Source organism: Lolium perenne, chromosome 2, assembly GCF_019359855.2.
Source record: "Lolium perenne isolate Kyuss_39 chromosome 2, Kyuss_2.0, whole genome shotgun sequence".
NCBI classification, from domain to species: Eukaryota; Viridiplantae; Streptophyta; class Magnoliopsida; order Poales; family Poaceae; genus Lolium; species Lolium perenne.
In genome coordinates this window covers 230,789,385-230,810,157 of record NC_067245.2, presented here as the reverse complement: position 1 = coordinate 230,810,157, position 20,773 = coordinate 230,789,385, and the positions used below count along the sequence as shown (strand labels likewise).

Genomic DNA, 20,773 nt, shown 5'->3' with positions numbered 1-20,773 from the left:
CAACTCAGCTGTTGGATGCAAATCTTGATCAACGGTTGGCACATGTTAAACTTCTTGAACTGATGTTAGGCTACCAACATACCTCCATGTGGAGGGACATAACCCAATACTTACTTGTCACATGGGAAATTTAGACATGCAAATGGAAATAGTTCCAAATAACCGAAGGCAAAGCATAAAAAGGTACGTCTGACAGGACACTACGGGAACCAGCGGAGGGGCCGACGGCCGGCGGCCGTCGGCACAGCATCACCTGCCGTCGGCCCACGTCTGTGCCGACGGCCGCCGTCGGCACACCGCCGTCGGCACAGTATCGCCTCGCACGGGCATCGGCTCGCCGTCGGCCCAGCCTTTGCCGTCGGCACGGACTCCAGCCCGACGGTCAAACGACGCCGTCGGCACAAGAGTCGCCGTCGGCACGGTCAACGTGGGGCCCGCGGAGCGTCTAACGGCCGTTAGGTCAAGGAGGTCTTGTGCCGACGGCCAAGCCGTCGGCCTAGACATCGCCATCGGAGGACCAGAGGCTGCCACGCGTCCACGCTCAGAGGCTGTGCCGACGGCCAAGCCGTCGGCCAGATGCTGCCTTCGGAGGCTCAGATGCTGCCACGCGTCCACGCCGCTCCCGTGCCGACGGCCAAGCCGTCCGGCCCAGGCCCTTCGCCCAGACGCGCCGCCGCCGCTCCGCGCTGCCGCTGGCGCACGTTCTGTGCCGACGGCATAGCCGTCGGCACAGCCCCTGCCATTTGGCACGTCCAGGGGCTGTGCCGACGGCTATGCCGTCGGCACGTGCCATACCATTTGGTTTCCCGCTGCATTTCGGCCCAAGACAAAGCACGCACAGCATATATAGCAAAGTAATATACATTCAAATGCATCACAAATGTTGCACAGCACATAATCATCATCAAATGTAGCAACAACATCATCGTGATACAAATATGTGTCATGTAGCACACATAATCATCATACATCGTCGACACATGGCACACACGTATCGACGCACACCCGCTAGACACCTAGCTAAGGGAAACTAAGATCAGGGGTCCGACTCGTAAATTCGGGCGTCCGGCCTTTGTCGAGGTAGACCGAAGTAGAACCATGGCCTCGAACCATCGCCAACAGGTGAAAACCCCGAAGCACCGGGAGAATGGCGGCCGGGGTGCATCGGTGTGCCCTCGCGCGACGAACCAGGAGAGGGTCGGTTCCGCGAACTTCCCGTGCCCTACATGTTTGACAAGAGTTAGCATCTTACACATGGGAAAGGAAAGCGGTGAGAACTGGTTAGGCACAGGACTTACCGGAGTCCGTGCGTAGTATGTGGCCGCGAAAGCTTCCCTCGATGGGCACACTGGAGTCGGCCCCGGCCTAGGTGGCTCCTCTTCCGGAAGTGCGATCCTCTCTCCACTGGAAGAACGTCCTGACCGCCTGCAAGATAGTTTAGATGTCAATCGCCGCCGATATAAACAAAGGGGAGGTGGGACTTGTCATGGCTTCGAACCATAAAAGATTGGAACTTACACGACTCGTCGCCTCCTGGTACTCTTCCCAAGCCGCTCTCTTGAGGTCCCACTCTGCTACAACCGTCAAATAGTTCTCATAAGCGGCCGCGTAGGCGGCCTCAAAGTGAGCCTACAATTTCCAAGAAAAGGAGTCATGTCACTTTAGCCATTCAGGGATGAATGTTGGAAAGAAGATGGAAATGAGAAAACTTACATCCGTACGACGGTGTCGAGGAGGCGCGACCGGTGGGTCGCCGGCGGTGAGGGTAGACCTGATCTGCGTGAGGGTCCTCTGCGGCTTGATCACCCCACTAAGAAGCTTCGTGCGGCCATGCTCCGAGCCGCTCCCCGCCACCATAATCGCCGTCAAGTCGGTCTCCTGCTCAATAGGATCATCCACCTCCGGATGAAGACCCTTGAACACCGAGCAGTACTTGTCCAACTCCTCTTCGGCAAAGCCGTAGTACTCGGGCAGCGAGGGCTGAGGCTGGCTCAGATCGGGCTGCTTCAGCTTCATCTTCTGCCACCCTCCCACCTCGGTGAGAGGCTCCCCGAGTTCCGCCTCCTGCACAGCAAGATAAATGTTATGTGTATCAAGTAGTAATATGAGGGGAAATAAATGCAAGTTGTTCCATGTATATATGTACCTTGTGCTTCCTGTAGCGCTCGGTGCGGCTTCCCGCACTGTGTGTTCCTCCAGTGCCCCGGTTTGCCTTGTTGCGCGCGCTCTTGGCGTTGAAGTCGGCGTCTTCGCCAACCCACCTCGCTACCAAGGCCTCAAATGCGTCTTCCTTATTCTCGCTCTTGGTGTACACGGCGTCAGAAGCTGTCCCAAAGCCCGGGCAAGGAGCTGCCTCATAGTCCGCCCAAGTCTCGGCTAGCTTCTTCTCGCCGCCGGGGACCGGAGTGTAAAAGCCCGGCCAGTACTGCCTAATAAGAGCTCCAATCATGCTCGACGGCTGGCGAACCCCCTTGTCATATGTCCAATTGCTGCACAATAATCAAAACATTAGTATGCCAATCAGTTATGCACAATAATGAAAACATTAGTACATAGCAAAATGAATCTAAATGTTCAAAATTAAACTTACTCTTTTTCGTTCGGGATGATGAGGGCTTTCGCATCCTGGCTAGTAGGCTCCCTCCTCTCATCAGGGACTTGCGCTTCACCACGAATGCGCAACTTCTTCGGCGCCATCTCCCTCTCCGCCTCCTCGTCCTGCCCCTCCACCTCCATCTCCACCTCCATCTCCACCTCCATCTCCCCCTCAGTGGACTGTGTGTGAGCGGACTGGGAAGCCACGTCGCCAGAAGCAGAGGGTATGTCACCAAGGAAAGGTCCACCTCCACCTCGTCCTCGTCCTCCACCTCCACCTCGTCCTCGTCCTCCACCTCCGCCTCCGCCTCGTCCTCCAGCTCGTCCTCCACCTCCACCTCGTCCTCCACCTCCACCACGTCCTCCACCTCCACCTACACCTCCACCTCCAACTCCACCCGTGTCATCGTCCGCGTAACGCGAGCTGGCACGCGTTGGTCTTCCACTTCTAGTGGTCCCGGTGAACTTCTGTTGGCTCATACTCTTCAAAATGGAGTTCATGGATTGCTTGCTTCCGCTCATATTGATCAATCACCTGCATTGACAAAGAGTAAACAAGTAAGCATTCATGCCTTAATAAAATGTAGACACTAAGCAAAAAATAGATACTAAGCATAAGAAGCATATTGAAAAATAGATACTAAGCATAAGAAGCATATTGAAAAATAGATACTAAGCATAAGAAGCATATTGAAAAATAGATACTAAGCATAAGAAGCATATTGAAAAATAAATACTAAGTATAAGAAGCATATGGAAAAATAGATACTAAGCATAAAGGCATAAAGGACCCTCACCTCGAATCATCACTATCATAATGAGGCATTGGGTTCTCATAACGAGGCATTGGGTTCTCATTTTCACTATCACTATCGTATCATGTGAGTAATGAGGTTGGGTGGGAATGTCCGGTGGAGTCTCATCATTGAACCCATTGCCCTCATGTAACTTGGTGAGCATTTGTATGTCCTTTAGGTCCACCACTGTTTCACCATGAAGATGTGCCTCGTTCTCGAGGTCCTCAAGACCAATTTCTATTTCGAAATCCCCAAAGTTCTCTTGCTCTTGATAAAAAATTCCCTCGTATGTTACAGGGTCAATGTTGTTGTAATCCTCGTCGGAGGGCATGGGTAGCTTACCATGTGGTGATACCTTGAACACGACTTCCCAGCCTTTGAGGTACTCCTTTTGACATGGGTAGGGCAAATAATAAACTTGCTTGGCTTGGTGAGCCACAACAAAGACATCGGCTCCGCTATAGCAGGTTGAAGGCCTAACTTCCACTAACCCAATGGAAGGAGTGCTTCTCTGTCCAACTTGTGGGTCGAACGGTGGCATTTGAACACAACGAGATTGAGTTGTATGTTTGTCCTATTGAATGTCAGCTCGTATACATTCTCTAACCTTCCGTAGTATTCTATGTCATCGGATCCTTTGGTGAAGACCCCGTATTTATAGTTTTTGGGTTAGGCCGATTCTTCCGGTGATACTACGTATGGAAGCGATACCCATTCACATCGTACTTCTCATACATTGAGATTCTACGGTTGCAACCCCTGGGAAACACATCTCAGCTCATCCGTCATCTCAACGTTGGGATCACCTCCCTACAAATTCAGTTCAAATTGTTTCTTTGCATTAGTTACGTGTAATAAGAGGGACAAGTCACGGATTGCAAAAGTATTGGATAAAAGGGACTTGTTAGAAATTACTTTTTCGTAGAACCAATCCAGGAATTTTTTCTTTCCGGACGACTCTCTTTCAAAAGAATCTCCATCTCCGCATCGAGGGATCCGTCGATCTCGTCCAATATTCATCCTTGTATTGGCTAAAAGGAAGAAAAAACGTATTAGACCAAAATCGAGTTACTAATAGCAAAGTAATTTGTTCACCATTTTACCTTATGAATTTGAGCACTTCTTGCATGTTCGTAACCACATAAAACATTATGCAATCTTTCTCTTCCTTTGTCAAGATGCCCTTTTTAGAGGCACCAGCCTTGCCACCGTGACATTTGAAGAGGAGGAGCTTGGGGTCATGCTTGGGCTCGTCGATATTGTACCGAGATATCGGGTTATGCATAGTGGGAACATCATCCGCATAGTACGTTGTCGTGGCGTCTGCCATCTCCCGGAGGATAGTTGCCTCAGCTATGCATGCTTCAATCTTATTTTTGTTGCCACATTTGTTTCGAATATACTTGAACTCTCTCTCAATGCAAAGCGCTAACGATACAGCACCGGTCCACCCAAGAGTGCCTCGTTCGCAAGATGCACAATGAGATGTAACATCGGAGTAAAGAAACCTGGTGGAAAGATCATCTCTAACTTGCATAACAACTCCGGCACTTGATCATGCAACTTCGCAATCACCGACTCACATATCTGCTTAGCACAGACCGTGCGGAAGAAATGGCTCAACTCCGCAAGCACTCGCGGACATGCTCGGGGAGATACCTCGAACCATCACCGGCATCGATCGCTCAATCCATATATGATAGTCGTGACTCTTGAGCCCGTTTACTTTTCTGTTGTAAGATTGACTCCCTTACTCATATTCGAACAATAGCCATCTCGGGAACATAACGGCGTATTTCAGCCACATCATTGCCTCCTTCTTCTGGCGACTATCAAGCACGTAGTTGGCATGCGGCTTGGCCCAATTTGTTCTATTGCCCTCAGGAGGATGCATGTGGAGTCTTTGCCTGTCACATGATTCTCAACATCGACTCTAGCCTTGACATTATCCTTTGTCTTGTCAGGAATGTTCAGGACGGTGTTAAAAACGGACTCCCCCACATTCTTTTCGGTGTGCATCATATCGATGTTATGGGGAAGTTCGAGATCCTTGTAATACTCGAGCTGCGTTAAGCCTGGCACGTGAGTCCAGCTTGTGTGTCTCACCATATCCCACATATGTTTTGCCGGGTTCTTTACTACGCCGCAGCACGTAGCTCACCATCAACAGTTTCACCATTGAACTTTGGTATCGTTTCTTCTTCACGCACAACTTTGCCCTTTGTGAAGTTCTTTTTGTCTCCTCTGAACCGATGCCCTCTTTTGAGGTACTTTCGATGTTTGTCAAATGCGACATATTTGCGACCCGCATTCAGCCAAATGAACTCCAATCGGTGCCTGCACACTGGGCATGGAAACCTACCAGCTGTACAATGCCCGCAAAATAGAGCGTACCCAGGTAGGTCGTGCATGGAATATTGGAACCAAACTTTCATGACAAAGTTTGTCTTCGTTGCTCGGTCGTATGTCAAGGTCCCATGGTGCCAAGAGTGGTGCAAATCATCCACAAGCGGTTGCATGAATACACTCAAATTCTTCCCCGGGTAATCAGGCCCAGGAATGATCATCGACAGGAATATGGTCTTCCTTTGCATAAGGACTCCGGGAGGGAGATTGAGCGGAATAACAAACACGGGCCAACAGCTGTACGCGGATGTCGACATACCATATGGATTGAATCCATCGGTTGCTATCGCAATTCGACATTCCGAGCATCATTTGCCTTATCGTGGTGTTTTGCATCGAAGTTCTGCCATGCTTTACCATCGAGATGGGTGCCCCATGTTTAGTCGTCCCTCCGCGTCCTTGAATCTCAACCCGTTCTTATGCCACGTCATCCGTTTGGCTGACTCCTCGGACATGTAAAGCCGTTGGATTCTTTTTATGAACGGGAGATAACGAAGAATCTTCACGGCGACTTTTGTCCGCACCTTCTCACCATTAGCTACGGTTATCTCATGATACCTAGAGGACCCACACTTGCTACAATATTTGTCATCCGCAAACTCTTTCCAAAACAAAAGACAGTTTTTGGGACAACAATCATACTTCACATAATCCATGCTGAGCGCTTTCAACATTTTCTTTGCTGCATACATGGTTTTAGGCAGACAATGGCCTTCGGGCAACATGTTACCAACAGTTACCAAATTTTTTTCAAAGCATGCACGGGTGTCGTTTAACCTGGGCCTTGTCGGCTAGTACTTGCGCGATGGCATCGAGCTGAGAAATTTTTGCACCCTCGTATAGAGGCCTCTTAGCCGCAGCCATCATATCATAGAAGGCCTTTGCGGTAGGCTCGGTTCCTCCGGTTACGGCGGTTCCTCCGGTTCGGCGGTCCCTCGTGTTACGGCGGTTCCTCCTGTTCAGCGATTCTCGGCATGTAGGCATCGTGGAGATCATCTAGCAAGTATCTAATCCCATCGTCCTCATTGCCATCGATTCGCTGCCTCATCACCTCACCTCTGTCACGTTCGTACTGAGCAAAGTCGACACACGTGACGTAATCAGGCATATACCCATTCAACCAAAGATGTTTAGTCATATCATCCTTTCCGTGACGATGACGCCTCTTGCAACGAGCGCAAGGGCAACTTGGACGAACGCCTGACTTTGAACCACGCGCTAACTCCTTCACTAATAAATTGGTCTTCCATACCCACTCTTCCGTCATTTCATCGAACTAGCACGGCCACCGTACATCCACCCATTATCAGCCATCCTCTCGCTTGATTGGGAGACAAACAACAAATAGTACCATGAAATTAAATGCATCATATTTTTTTATTTTACCGGGCGAAACGCATGCATCAACCTACATCTCTACTAGGTGGGCTCCTAGCAGCCGCCGGATCCGTAGTTGGCCACGTTCTCCATGCTCTACCCCGGTCCAAGTCAGAATTTCGGCAGCACCTCCCCGCTGCTCTCCCGATACACGTCTCGGCAAAAAACCGAGAGGATGTGCATCCGGAGAACAACGGGGAGGCGCCGCCGAAATCCTGACTCGGACCGGAGTAGAACATGGAAAACGTAGACAACTACGCATCCGCCGACTGTCCCGTAAATGCCGCAAGCGTTACGGTTGAAAATATGCCGACCACTAATGCATATTTATCCGCGTAACGCTCGCGGACGGGAAGTGACTCCTAGGTTACGCAACTTTACTTGAAAAATGAATCTAGTGATGTAAAAAAAATGCGGAGAGGGGAGGCGAAGTTTTAGCTCACCCTCGGCGGTGGGAGAGAATCGCCGACGACACGGCGGTCACGACGACACGGCGGTCACGACGACACGGCGGTCACGACGGAGCGGTCGTGGTCACGACGGGGCAGTCACGACGGAGCGGTCACGACGGGGCAATCATGGCGGGGCCTAGTTAAAACAACAACAAAATTAGTTTCCATTTGCTCTATTTCTATTTGCTCTATTTACAACAAAATTATTTGCTCTATTTCTATTTGCTCTATTTACAACAAAATTATTTCTATTTGCTCTATTTACAACTAAATCATCTACAACAAATAGAAATAAAAAAAGGAAAAAATGGGGGGGGGGGAATGCTTACAAAGGAGGCGGGCGGCAGCGGGGACGGGCTCGGGAGGAGGGTGGCAGCGGCGCAGGTGGCTGGCGGCGGCCGGGGAGGAGGGCTGCCGGGGAGGGGGGCGCCGGGGAGGGGGCTGCCGGGGACGGGGCGCAGGGACGGGGCGCCGGGGACGGAGGCGGCCGGGGACGGGGACGGAGGCGGCCGGGAGGAGGGCTGCCGGGGAGGGGGCGCCGGGGACGGGGCGCCGGGGACGGGGCGCCGGCAGTGTGGTCGGGCGGCGCGGCGCGTGGGGAGAGGGCGTGCGGCCGGGCGGCGGCGCGGGCGGTGGTCGGCGGCGGCGAGGGGGCCGGTGGTGGCGCGGGCGGTGGCCGGCGGCGGCCGCAGGGAGTGGCGCGGGCGGTGGTCGGTGGGGCGGGGAGTGGCGCGTGAGGCTCGAGCCGACTCGGTCCCGCCTCGGTCACATAGGGCAGTTCTAGCCGTGGCCGACGGCCCAGCCGTCGGCATTGTGTTTTTTTTTTTTTTTTTTTTTTTAATCTTTTCTGATTTTTTTTCTCTGCAGGACTACAATCAAGTAAAATATAGAATCTGGAAACTGAAAATCTATAGGCATTTTTTTTATTTTCATTTTTTTTCCTTTTAACTGAAAATAAGGTGGTTTTGTGTTAAAAAATGACTTGCGCTAATTACCGTGCAGAAAATCTATAGGCATTATATATTGAAACGGAGGGAGTATTATTATAGGGAGACACACACATTTTGGGGCCATTCCGACCTTTCAATGCTCGATTTCTGACGAAAACCTAATTCTGTTGACCGCGCGATCTACCCCTTTGACTACATCCCACCGGGGCTCCCCTGGTGGGCATATGCCTCTATTTGATCTTGGTTACGTCATAGGTACATGTGATAACAACTATCAGCCCATATGACTTCGTTTGCTTCGCCAACTGTGCAAAACGGGGCCGCCGTATCCCAGTTCGTGAAGGGTTCTCCAAGATAATTGCCGTATCCCAGTTCCGTCTTTTGCAGTGGTTACTAGGACACATAAAATGACGCCACGCGGCTCCGCTCGATTTTTTGGGTCCGTTTGCTTTGCCAACTGCGCAAAACGGGGCCGCCGGGACATGCGGTATGGTCGTACCGGGCGCGCGGTTGCACCCGTCTGCCAACGCGCGAAACGGAAAACATTTAGCACATAAAATGACGCGTCATAGACCTAAAACCATTTTTCCCTCCATTTATTGAGCGAAGGAAAGTGTCGCCCCAGTTCAAATCCGGTCAGTTTCCAGCGGATTCAGCGGGGCACCGCAGGAAGCGGGTGGGATTCCCAGATGGCTTCCGCGCGCATATGGCATGTGATAGGTGGTGCGTAGGAGGTATCCTACCGCTGCGCGGAGGTCCCGCGCGATACTGAAATGCGCACCATGTAGCTGCTTCACAAAAAAAGCCCTTCCGGCACCCCGAAAATGGAAAAACCGTCGCCCGTGGTTCGGATTGGAAATCCGCGACCGGGGCCTTGCTTCCCATCCTAGGGCCCACGCACGTGCCAAATATGGCCTCGTTCCGACAAACTATGTGGTGAAACGGGCCGTTTCCTACTCATTTCCCCTAAAAGCCATAGAACTCCGGACGAGATAGCCCTGTTCGTGAAGGGTTCTCCAAGATAATTGCCGTATCCCAGTTCCGTCTTTTGCAGTGGTTACTAGGACACATAAAATGACGCCACGCGGCTCCGCTCGATTTTTTGGGTCCGTTTGCTTTGCCAACTGCGCAAAACGGGGCCGCCGGGACATGCGGTATGGCCGTACCGGGCGCGCGGTTGCACCCGTCCGCCAACGCGCGAAACGGAAAACATTTAGCACATAAAATGACGCGTCCTAGACCTAAAACCATTTTTCCCTCCATTTATTGAGCGAAGGAAAGTGTCGCCGATTCAAATCCGGTCGGTTTCCGGCGGATTCGGCGGGCACCGCAGAAGCGGGTTGGATTCCCAGATGGCTTCCGCGCGCATATGGCATGTGATAGGTGGTGCGTAGGAGGTATCCTACCGCTGCGCGGAGGTCCCGCGCGATACTGAAATGCGCACCATGTAGCTGCTTCACAAAAAAAAAGCCCTTCCGGCACCCCGAAAATGGAAAAACCGTCGCCCGTGGTTCGGATTGGAAATCCGCGACCGGGGCCTTGCTTCCCATCCTAGGGCCCACGCACGTGCCAAATATGGCCTCGTTCCGACAAACTATGTGGTGAAACGGGCCGTTTCCTACTCATTTCCCCTAAAAGCCATAGAACTCCGGACGAGATAGCCCTGTTCGTGAAGGGTTCTCCAAGATAATTGCCGTATCCCAGTTCCGTCTTTTGCAGTGGTTACTAGGACACATAAAATGACGCCACGCGGCTCCGCTCGATTTTTTGGCTCCGTTTGCTTCGCCAACTGCGCAAAACGGGGCCGCCGGGACATGCGGTATGGCCGTACCGGGCGCGCGGTTGCACCCGTCCGCCAACGCGCGAAACGGAAAACATTTAGCACATAAAATGACGCGTCCTAGACCTAAAACCATTTTTCCCTCCATTTATTGAGCGAAGGAAAGTGTCGCCCCAGTTCAAATCCGGTCAGTTCGGATTCGGCGGGCACCGCAGAAGCGGGTGGGATTCCCAGATGGCTTCCGCGCGCATATGGCATGTGATAGGTGGTGCGTAGGAGGTATCCTACCACCGCGCGGAGGTCCCGCGCGATATCGAAATGCGCACCATGTAGCTGCTTCACAAAAAAAGCCCTTCCGGCACCCCGAAAATGGAAAAACCGTCGCCCGTGGTTCGGATTGGAAATCCGCGACCGGGGCCTTGCTTCCCATCCTAGGGCCCACGCACGTGCCAAATATGGCCTCGTTCCGACAAACTATGTGGTGAAACGGGCCGTTTCCTACTCATTTCCCCTAAAAGCCATAGAACTCCGGACGAGATAGCCCTGTTCGTGAAGGGTTCTCCAAGATAATTGCCGTATCCCGCTCCGTCTTTTGCGGTGGTTACTAGGACACATAAAATGACGCCACGCGGCTCTGCTCGATTTTTTGGCTCCGTTTGCTTTGCCAATCGCGCAAAACGGGCCGCCGGACATGCGGTATGGCCGCACGGCGCGCGGTTGCACCCGTCCGCCAACGCGCGAAACGGAAAACATTTAGCACATAAAATGACGCGTCCTAGACCTAAAACCATTTTTCCCTCCATTTATTGAGCGAAGGAAAGTGTCGCCCCGGTTCAAATCCGGTCGGTTTCACGGATTCGGCGGGGCACCGCAGAAGCGGGTGGGATTCCCAGATGGCTTCCGCGCGCATATGGCATGTGATAGGTGGTGCGTAGGAGGTATCCTACCGCTGCGCGGAGGTCCCGCGCGATACAGAAATGCGCACCATGTAGCTGCTTCACAAAAAAAGCCCTTCCGGCACCCCGAAAATGGAAAAACCGTCGCTCGTGGTTCGGATTGGAAATCCGCGACCGGGGCCTTGCTTCCCATCCTAGGGCCCACGCACGTGCCAAATATGGCCTCGTTCCGACAAACTATGTGGTGAAACGGGCCGTTTCCTACTCATTTCCCCTAAAAGCCATAGAACTCCTGGACGAGATAGCCCTGTTCGTGAAGGGTTCTCCAAGATAATTGCCGTATCCCAGTTCCGTCTTTTGCAAAGTGGTTACTAGGACACATAAAATGACGCCACGCGGCTCCGCTCGATTTTTGGCTCCGTTTGCTTCGCCAACCGCGCAAAACGGGGCCGCCGGGACATGCGGTATGGCCGTGCACGGCGCGCGGTTGCACCCGTCCGCCAACGCGCGAAACGGAAAACATTTAGCACATAAAATGACGCGTCATAGACCTAAAACCATTTTTCCCTCCATTTATTGAGCGAAGGAAAGTGTCGCCCGCTCAAATCCGGTCGGTTTCAAATGGATTCGGCGGGGCACCGCAGAAGCGGGTGGGATTCCCAGATGGCTTCCGCGCGCATATGGCATGTGATAGGTGGTGCGTAGGAGGTATCCTACCGCTGCGCGGAGGTCCCGCGCGATACCGAAATGCGCACCATGTAGCCGCTTCACAAAAAGCCCTTCCGGCACCCCGAAAATGGAAAAACCGTCGCCCGTGGTTCGGATTGGAAATCCGCGACCGGGGCCTTGCTTCCCATCCTAGGGCCCACGCACGTGCCAAATATGGCCTCGTTCCGACAAACTATGTGGTGAAACGGGCCGTTTCCTACTCATTTCCCCTAAAAGCCATAGAACTCCGGACGAGATAGCCCAGTTCGTGAAGGGTTCTCCAAGATAATTGCCGTATCCCAGTTCCGTCTTTTGCAGTGGTTACTAGGACACAGAAAATGACGCCACGCGTTCCGCTCGATTTTTGGCTCCGTTTGCTTCGCCAACCGCGCAAAACGGGGCCGCCGGGACATGCGGTATGGCCGCACGGCGCGCGCGGTTGCACCCGTCCGCCAACGCGCGAAACGGAAAACATTTAGCACATAAAATGACGCGTCCTAGACCTAAAACCATTTTTCCCTCCATTTATTGAGCGAAGGAAAGTGTCGCCGGTTCAAATCCGGTCGGTTTCAATGGATTCGGCGGGCACCGCAGAAGCGGGTGGGATTCCCAGATGGCTTCCGCGCGCATATGGCATGTGATAGGTGGTGCGTAGGAGGTATCCTACCACCGCGCGGAGGTCCCGCGCGATACCGAAATGCGCACCATGTAGCCGCTTCACAAAACAAGCCCTTCCGGCACCCCGAAAATGGAAAAACCGTCGCCCGTGGTTCGGATTGGAAATCCGCGACCGGGGCCTTGCTTCCCATCCTAGGGCCCACGCACGTGCCAAATATGGCCTCGTTCCGACAAACTATGTGGTGAAACGGGCCGTTTCCTACTCATTTCCCCTAAAAGCCATAGAACTCCGACGAGATAGCCCTGTTCGTGAAGGGTTCTCCAAGATAATTGCCGTATCCCGATTCCGTCTTTTGCGGTGGTTACTAGGACACATAAAATGACGCCACGCGGCTCGCTCGATTTTTGGCTCCGTTTGCTTTGCCAATCGCGCAAAACGGGGCCGCCGGACATGCGGTATGGCTGCACGGCGCGCGGTTGCACCCGTCCGCCAACGCGCGAAACGGAAAACATTTAGCACATAAAATGACGCGTCCTAGACCTAAAACCATTTTTCCCTCCATTTATTGAGCGAAGGAAACTGTCGCCCAGTTCAAATCCGGTCGGTTTCCGGCGGATTCGGCGGGGGCACCGCAGAAGCGGGTGGGATTCCCAGATGGCTTCCGCGCGCATCTGGCATGTGATAGGTGGTGCGTATGAGGTATCCTACCGCGGCGCGTAGGTCCCGCGCGATTTTGACATGCGCACCATGTTTCTGATTCACTAAAAAAGCCCTTCCGGCACCCCGAAAATGGAAAAACCGTCGCCCGTGGTTCGGATTGGAAATCCGCGACCGGGGCCTTGCTTCCCATCCTAGGGCCCACGCACGTGCCAAATATGGCCTTGTTCCGACAAACTATGTGGTGAAACGGGCCGTTTCCTACTCATTTCCCCTAAAAGCCATAGAACTCCGGACGAGATAGCCCTGTTCGTGAAGGGTTCTCCAAGATAATTGCCGTATCCCAGTTCCGTCTTTTGCAGTGGTTACTAGGACACATAAAATGACGCCACGCGGCTCCGCTCGATTTTTTGGCTCCGTTTGCTTCGCCAATCGCGCAAAACGGGGCCGCCGGGACATGCGGTATGGCCGCACCGGCGCGCGGTTGCACCCGTCCGCCAACGCGCGAAACGGAAAACATTTAGCACATAAAATGACGCGTCATAGACCTAAAACCATTTTTCCCTCCATTTATTGAGCGAAGGAAAGTGTCGCCCCAGTTCAAATCCGGTCAGTTTCCAGCGGATTCGGCGGGGCACCGCAGGAAGCGGGTGGGATTCCCAGATGGCTTCCGCGCGCATATGGCATGTGATAGGTGGTGCGTAGGAGGTATCCTACCGCTGCGCGGAGGTCCCGAGCTCTAAAGAAAAGCGCACCGTGGAGCCGCGACACAAAAAAAGCACTTCCGGCACCCCGAAAATGGAAAAACCGTCGCCCGTGGTTCGGATTGGAAATCCGCGACCGGGGCCTTGCTTCCCATCCTAGGGCCCACGCACGTGCCAAATATGGCCTCGTTCCGACAAACTATGTGGTGAAACGGGCCGTTTCCTACTCATTTCCCCTAAAAGCCATAGAACTCGGACGAGATAGCCCTGTTCGTGAAGGGTTCTCCAAGATAATTGCCGTATCCCAGTTCCGTCTTTTGCAGTGGTTACTAGGACACATAAAATGACGCCACGCGGCTCCGCTCGATTTTTTGGCTCCGTTTGCTTCGCCAACTGCGCAAAACGGGGCCGCCGGGACATGCGGTATGGCCGTACGGCGCGCGCGGTTGCACCCGTCCGCCAACGCGCGAAACGGAAAACATTTAGCACATAAAATGACGCGTCCTAGACCTAAAACCATTTTTCCCTCCATTTATTGAGCGAAGGAAAGTGTCGCCCGGTTCAAATCCGGTCGGTTTCCGGCGGATTCGGCGGGGCACCGCAGAAGCGGGTGGGATTCCCGGATGGCTTCCGCGCGCATATGGCATGTGATAGGTGGTGCGTAGGAGGTATCCTACCTGCGCGGAGGTCCCGCGCGATATCGAAATGCGCACCATGTAGCCCTTCACAAAAAAAATCCCATACCGCACCCCGAAAATGGAAAAACTGTCGCCCGTGGTTCGGATTGGAAATCCGCGACCGGGCCTTGCTTCCCATCCTAGGGCCCACGCACGTGCCAAATATGGCCTCGTTCCGACAAACTATGTGGTGAAACGGGCCGTTTCCTACTCATTTCCCCTAAAAGCCATAGAACTCGGACGAGATAGCCCCGTTCGTGAAGGGTTCTCCAAGATAATTGCCGTATCCCAGTTCCGTCTTTTGCGGTGGTTACTAGGACACATAAAATGACGCCACGCGGCTCTGCTCGATTTTTGGCTCCGTTTGCTTTGCCAACTGCGCAAAACGGGGCCGCCGGGACATGCGGTATGGCCGTACCGGGCGCGCGGTTGCACCCGTCCGCCAACGCGCGAAACGGAAAACATTTAGCACATAAAATGACGCGTCCTAGACCTAAAACCATTTTTCCCTCCATTTATTGAGCGAAGGAAAGTGTCGCCCCGGTTCAAATCCGGTCGGTTTCAGGCGGATTCGGCGGCACCGCAGAAGCGGGTGGGATTCCCGAGATGGCTTCCGCGCGCATATGGCATGTGATAGGTGGTGCGTAGGAGGTATCCTACCGCTGCGCGGAGGTCCCGCGCGATACATCGAAATGCGCACCATGTAGCCGCTTCACAAAAAAAAGCCCTTCCGGCACCCCGAAAATGGAAAAACCATCGCCCGTGGTTCGGATTGGAAATCCGCGACCGGGGCCTTGCTTCCCATCCTAGGGCCCACGCACGTGCCAAATATGGCCTCGTTCCGACAAACTATGTGGTGAAACGGGCCGTTTCCTACTCATTTCCCCTAAAAGCCATAGAACTCGGACGAGATAGCCCTGTTCGTGAAGGGTTCTCCAAGATAATTGCCGTATCCCAGTTCCGTCTTTTGCGGTGGTTACTAGGACACATAAAATGACGCCACGCGGCTCCGCTCGATTTTGGCTCCGTTTGCTTCGCCAATCGCGCAAAACGGGGCCGCGGGACATGCGGTATGGCCGCACGGCGCGCGCGGTTGCACTCCGTCCGCCAACGCGCGAAACGGAAAACATTTAGCACATAAAATGACGCGTCATAGACCTAAAACCATTTTTCCCTCCATTTATTGAGCGAAGGAAAGTGTCGCCCCGGTTCAAATCCGGTCAGCTTTCAAATGATTCGGCGGGGCACCGCAGAAGCGGGTGGGATTCCCTGATGGCTTCCGCGCGCATATGGCATGTGATAGGTGGTGCGTAGGAGGTATCCTACCGCTGCGCGGAGGTCCCGCGCGACATCGAAATGCGCACCATGTAGCCGCTTCACAAAAAAAGCCCTTCCGGCACTCCCGAAAATGGAAAAACCGTCGCCCGTGGTTCGGATTGGAAATCCGCGACCGGGCCTTGCTTCCCATCCTAGGGCCCACGCACGTGCCAAATATGGCCTCGTTCCGACAAACTATGTGGTGAAACGGGCCGTTTCCTACTCATTTCCCCTAAAAGCCATAGAACTCGGACGAGATAGCCCTGTTCGTGAAGGGTTCTCCAAGATAATTGCCGTATCCAGTTCCGTCTTTTGCGGTGGTTACTAGGACACATAAAATGACGCCACGCGGCTCCGCTCGATTTTTGGCTCCGTTTGCTTCGCCAAGCTGCGCAAAACGGGGCCGCCGGGACATGCGGTATGGCCGCACGGCGCGCGGTTGCACCCGTCCGCCAACGCGCGAAACGGAAAACATTTAGCACATAAAATGACGCGTCATAGACCTAAAACCATTTTTCCCTCCATTTATTGAGCGAAGGAAAGTGTCGCCCCGGGTTCAAATCCGGTCGGTTTCAAATGGATTCGGCGGGGCACCGCAGAAGCGGGTGGGATTCCCGCATGGCTTCCGCGCGCATATGGCATGTGATAGGTGGTGCGTAGGAGGTATCCTACCGCTGCGCGGAGGTCCCGCGCGATACCGAAATGCGCACCATGTAGCCGCTTCACAAAAAAGCCCTTCCGCACCCCGAAAATGGAAAAACCGTCGCCCGTGGTTCGGATTGGAAATCCGCGACCGGGGCCTTGCTTCCCATCCTAGGGCCCACGCACGTGCCAAATATGGCCTCGTTCCGACAAACTATGTGGTGAAACGGGCCGTTTCCTACTCATTTCCCCTAAAAGCCATAGAACTCCGGACGAGATAGCCCTGTTCGTGAAGGGTTCTCCAAGATAATTGCCGTATCCCGATTCCGTCTTTTGCGGTGGTTACTAGGACACATAAAATGACGCCACGCGGCTCCGCTCGATTTTTGGCTCCGTTTGCTTCGCCAACTGCGCAAAACGGGGCCGCCGGACATGCGGTATGGCCGCACGGCGCGCGGTTGCACCCGTCCGCCAACGCGCGAAACGGAAAACATTTAGCACATAAAATGACGCGTCATAGACCTAAAACCCTACATCACACTTGTGCACATATGCTAGGGACATATGCAAGTTTTTAAGCGGTTCCGACGCTCCGCTGATCTGTATCTTCGGAAACCCTAGGGCGGGGACCCCGCAGATCTACCCCTATAGCTTTCTCCGTGTGACGGTGTAACAATGGATTTTTTTATTTGCTTTGGTTTGTTTAGGACATATGTACATGGGAAACCATAGGTTGGGCTTACTTTACCATAAAATAGGCTCCATTTTAGCCGTACCAGGAGTTTGCACATACGTATCCCGGATTTTCACCAAGTGCTGGCCCATGTCTGCGAAAATCGTCAACGCCGGTACATGCAAGGTTAGCCAAACCCTACATCACACTTGTGCACATATGCTAGGGACATATGCAAGTTTTTAAGCGGTTCCGACGCTCCGCCGATCTCGTATCTTATGAAACCCTAGGGCGGGGACCCCGCAGATCTACCCCTATAGCTTTCTCCGTGTGACGGTGTAACAATGGATTTTTTTATTTGCTTTGGTTTGTTTAGGACATATGTACATGGGAAACCATAGGTTGGGCTTACTTTACCATAAAATAGGCTCCATTTTAGCCGTACCAGGAGTTTGCACATACAGATCCTGGATTTTCACCAAGTGCTGGCCCATGTCTGCGAAAATCGTCAACGCCGGGTACATGCAAGGTTAGCCAAACCCTACATCACACTTGTGCACATATGCTAGGGACATATGCAAGTTTTTAAGCGGTTCCGACGCTCCGCTGATCTCGTATCTTCGGAAACCCTAGGGCGGGGACCCCGCAGATCTACCCCTATAGCTTTCTCCGTGTGACGGTGTAACAATGGATTTTTTTATTTGCTTTGGTTTGTTTAGGACATATGTACATGGGAAACCATAGGTTGGGCTTACTTTACCATAAAATAGGCTCCATTTTAGCCGTACCAGGGAGTTTGCACATACGTATCCCGGATTTTCACCAAGTGCTTGGCCCATGTCTGCGAAAATCGTCAACACCGGGTACATGCAAGGTTAGCCAAACCCTACATCACACTTGTGCACATATGCTAGGGACATATGCAAGTTTTTAAGCGGTTCCGACGCTCCGCCGATCTCGTATCTTCGGAAACCCTAGGCGGGGACCCCGCAGATCTACCCCTATAGCTTTCTCCGTGTGACGGTGTAACAATGGATTTTTTTATTTGCTTTGGTTTGTTTAGGACATATGTACATGGGAAACCATAGGTTGGGCTTACTTTACCATAAAATAGGCTCCATTTTAGCCGTACCAGGAGTTTGCACATACAGATCCTGGATTTTCACCAAGTGCTGGCCCATGTCTGCGAAAATCGTCAACACCGGGTACATGCAAGGTTAGCCAAACCCTACATCACACTTGTGCACATATGCTAGGGACATATGCAAGTTTTTAAGCGGTTCCGACGCTCCGCTGATCTGTATCTTCGGAAACCCTAGGGCGGGGACCCCGCAGATCTACCCCTATAGCTTTCTCCGTGTGACGGTGTAACAATGGATTTTTTTATTTGCTTTGGTTTGTTTAGGACATATGTACATGGGAAACCATAGGTTGGGCTTACTTTACCATAAAATAGGCTCCATTTTAGCCGTACTCAGAGTTTGCACATACAGATCCTGGATTTTCACCAAGTGCTGGCCCATGTCTGCGAAAATCGTCAACGCCCGGTACATGCAAGGTTAGCCAAACCCTACATCACACTTGTGCACATATGCTAGGGACATATGCAAGTTTTTAAGCGGTTCCGACGCTCCGCTGATCTCGTATCTTCGGAAACCCTAGGGCGGGGACCCCGCAGATCTACCCCTATAGCTTTCTCCGTGTGACGGTGTAACAATGGATTTTTTTATTTGCTTTGGTTTGTTTAGGACATATGTACATGGGAAACCATAGGTTGGGCTTACCAGGAGTTTCCACATACAAATCCTGGATTTTACCCCTATAGTCTATAATCTGCCTGAGTTTTGGGACCATTCCCACCCTCCGATGCTCGATTTCTGACGACACACAATAATGATACACTTAAGAACTTGAGACCCACACACGTAACTAGACCCACACACAAACCAAAACACTTAAAGAACTAGACCACACACAAACCAAAGCACTTAAAGAACTACACCCACACACGAAGCAAAGCACTTAAAAACTACACTACTAACACACAAACCAAAACACTTAAAAAACTAAACCCACACACGAACAAAGCACTTAACACTGGGTCGACACATGACCCGTTAGACACATGGACTCGACACACACACATACTAATCAGTTCTCGAAATCTTCGTCCTCGCTAGGGGTGTCCTCTGAAGCGGTACTTGAGAGGTACGAAAACCACCGTTCATCATTTTCCCCCATGTCGACGCCTCTCCTTTGGCGTACTCCGCGTCATATTCGGCCCTCCTCTGCCGCTTTCCCGCCCTCCTCTCTCTCCCCGTACGCCGCTTCTCCTTCCGGAATGCGCGCGTGGCCGCGACGTCTCCGGGATGGTCTCTCGCGCCACCGTGCCATGAACCGCTCGTCCGCCTCGGTGGTATCAATCCGCCGCTGGCCATCTACGAACCGCTGCGCTTCACCCTCTCGAGCGAAGTAGCGGCTCGCAGAGAGACTCTCGGCTTCCGCCGAGACCTGACCTCCGGGAAGTTCAATTCGTGGCGCGACCGGCCAAACCTCCAAGCCGCAACGTCGTATGCGCGGGCAGCAGCCTCCTTCGTGTAGAAGGTGCCGAGCCACACACGCACACCACCGGCGGAGATTTCGGACGCGAAATGGCCCGCAGCCCGCTGGCGAACGCCGATGAAGCCCGTGTTGCTACGGCGACGAGGAGCCATCTCGACGGCAGCTGAGCTCAGAGGATTCTGTGGTGTTTTTTGGATGAGGAGAGAAATGTTGTTGCTGATGTTAGTGTTGAGAAGACATAGCTATATATAGGACGACGAGGGCTGAAACGGCGGGAATAATTGGCGGGAGAGAATGGGCGCGGGAAGAATGGCGGGAGGGAAGGAGGGGGAAAAATGGCGGGAACCTGTGCCGACGGCCTGGCCGTCGGCCTACATAGGAAGTGGCGCGAAAAATTGGCGCGAATAAGGGCGGGAAGAAGGAAAATTTGGCGGGGAAGCTGTGCCGACGGCCTGGCCGTCGGCCCACTTCACGCCGTTTGCCACCTGCTGACGCCGTTGTCGGTGGCTGTCTGTGGCCCCACCATATGACCATGTGCCGACGGCTAGGCTACGTGCCGTCGGCACAGATAGTGTTTGTGCCGACGGCCAAAGTGTGCCGACGGCGGCCGTCGGTCCTGGTGGTTCTGTGCCGACGGCCAGGCTGTGCCGACGGCTACTTTGCTGGGCTGACGGCGAGCGAGGCTGTGCCGACGGCGGCCGTCGGCACAGATTCTGGCCGTCGGCACGTCGGCGGGTTCCCGTAGTGGGAGGTTCTTCAAACAATGTTTCTTCACACCATATCCAATCACCCACAATCTCTTCAATGACTAGGCATGGTGAGACCCAAGAAAATAGAGATTCGTCAAGTGAAACAAGCATAGAGACTGGGCTTATATGATCTTTCACCACAAATGAGATGGTAAGGAGCCTGAAGTCTGCAAATGTGAACCTTGATGTGCTGTTGTGTTCAGCTTCTAATG

At 53.1% G+C, this 20,773-nt stretch overlaps 1 protein-coding gene and 1 long non-coding RNA gene across 2 annotated transcripts; both read right to left on the bottom strand.

Moving 5' to 3' along the window:
- Positions 1-1,437: 1,437 nt before the first annotated feature.
- Positions 1,438-2,054, bottom strand: LOC127330491 (uncharacterized). The gene is made up of 2 exons (XM_051356686.2): positions 1,714-2,054; positions 1,438-1,629 (listed from the first exon to the last, which is right to left on the bottom strand). Exons 1-2 carry the CDS (start codon positions 2,014-2,016, stop codon positions 1,438-1,440), a joined length of 495 nt encoding a protein of 164 aa, XP_051212646.2. The 5' UTR covers positions 2,017-2,054.
- A 256-nt stretch (positions 2,055-2,310) lies between these two features.
- Positions 2,311-7,758, bottom strand: LOC127329212 (uncharacterized). The gene is made up of 3 exons (XR_011751074.1): positions 7,619-7,758; positions 2,591-3,130; positions 2,311-2,489 (listed from the first exon to the last, which is right to left on the bottom strand). It is a non-coding gene; the product is annotated as an uncharacterized lncRNA (long non-coding RNA).
- Positions 7,759-20,773: the final 13,015 nt, after the last annotated feature.

Bases quoted from the DNA above. Each gene is read 5' to 3' on its own strand.
- LOC127330491 (XM_051356686.2), bottom strand. From the start codon at position 2,016: ATGAAGCTGAAGCAGCCCGATCTGAGCCAGCCTCAGCCCTCGCTGCCC. The intron at 1,630-1,713 runs GTAAGTTTTCTC...TGGAAATTGTAG, and splicing joins CTCGACACCGTCGTACGGAT to GCTCACTTTGAGGCCGCCTA.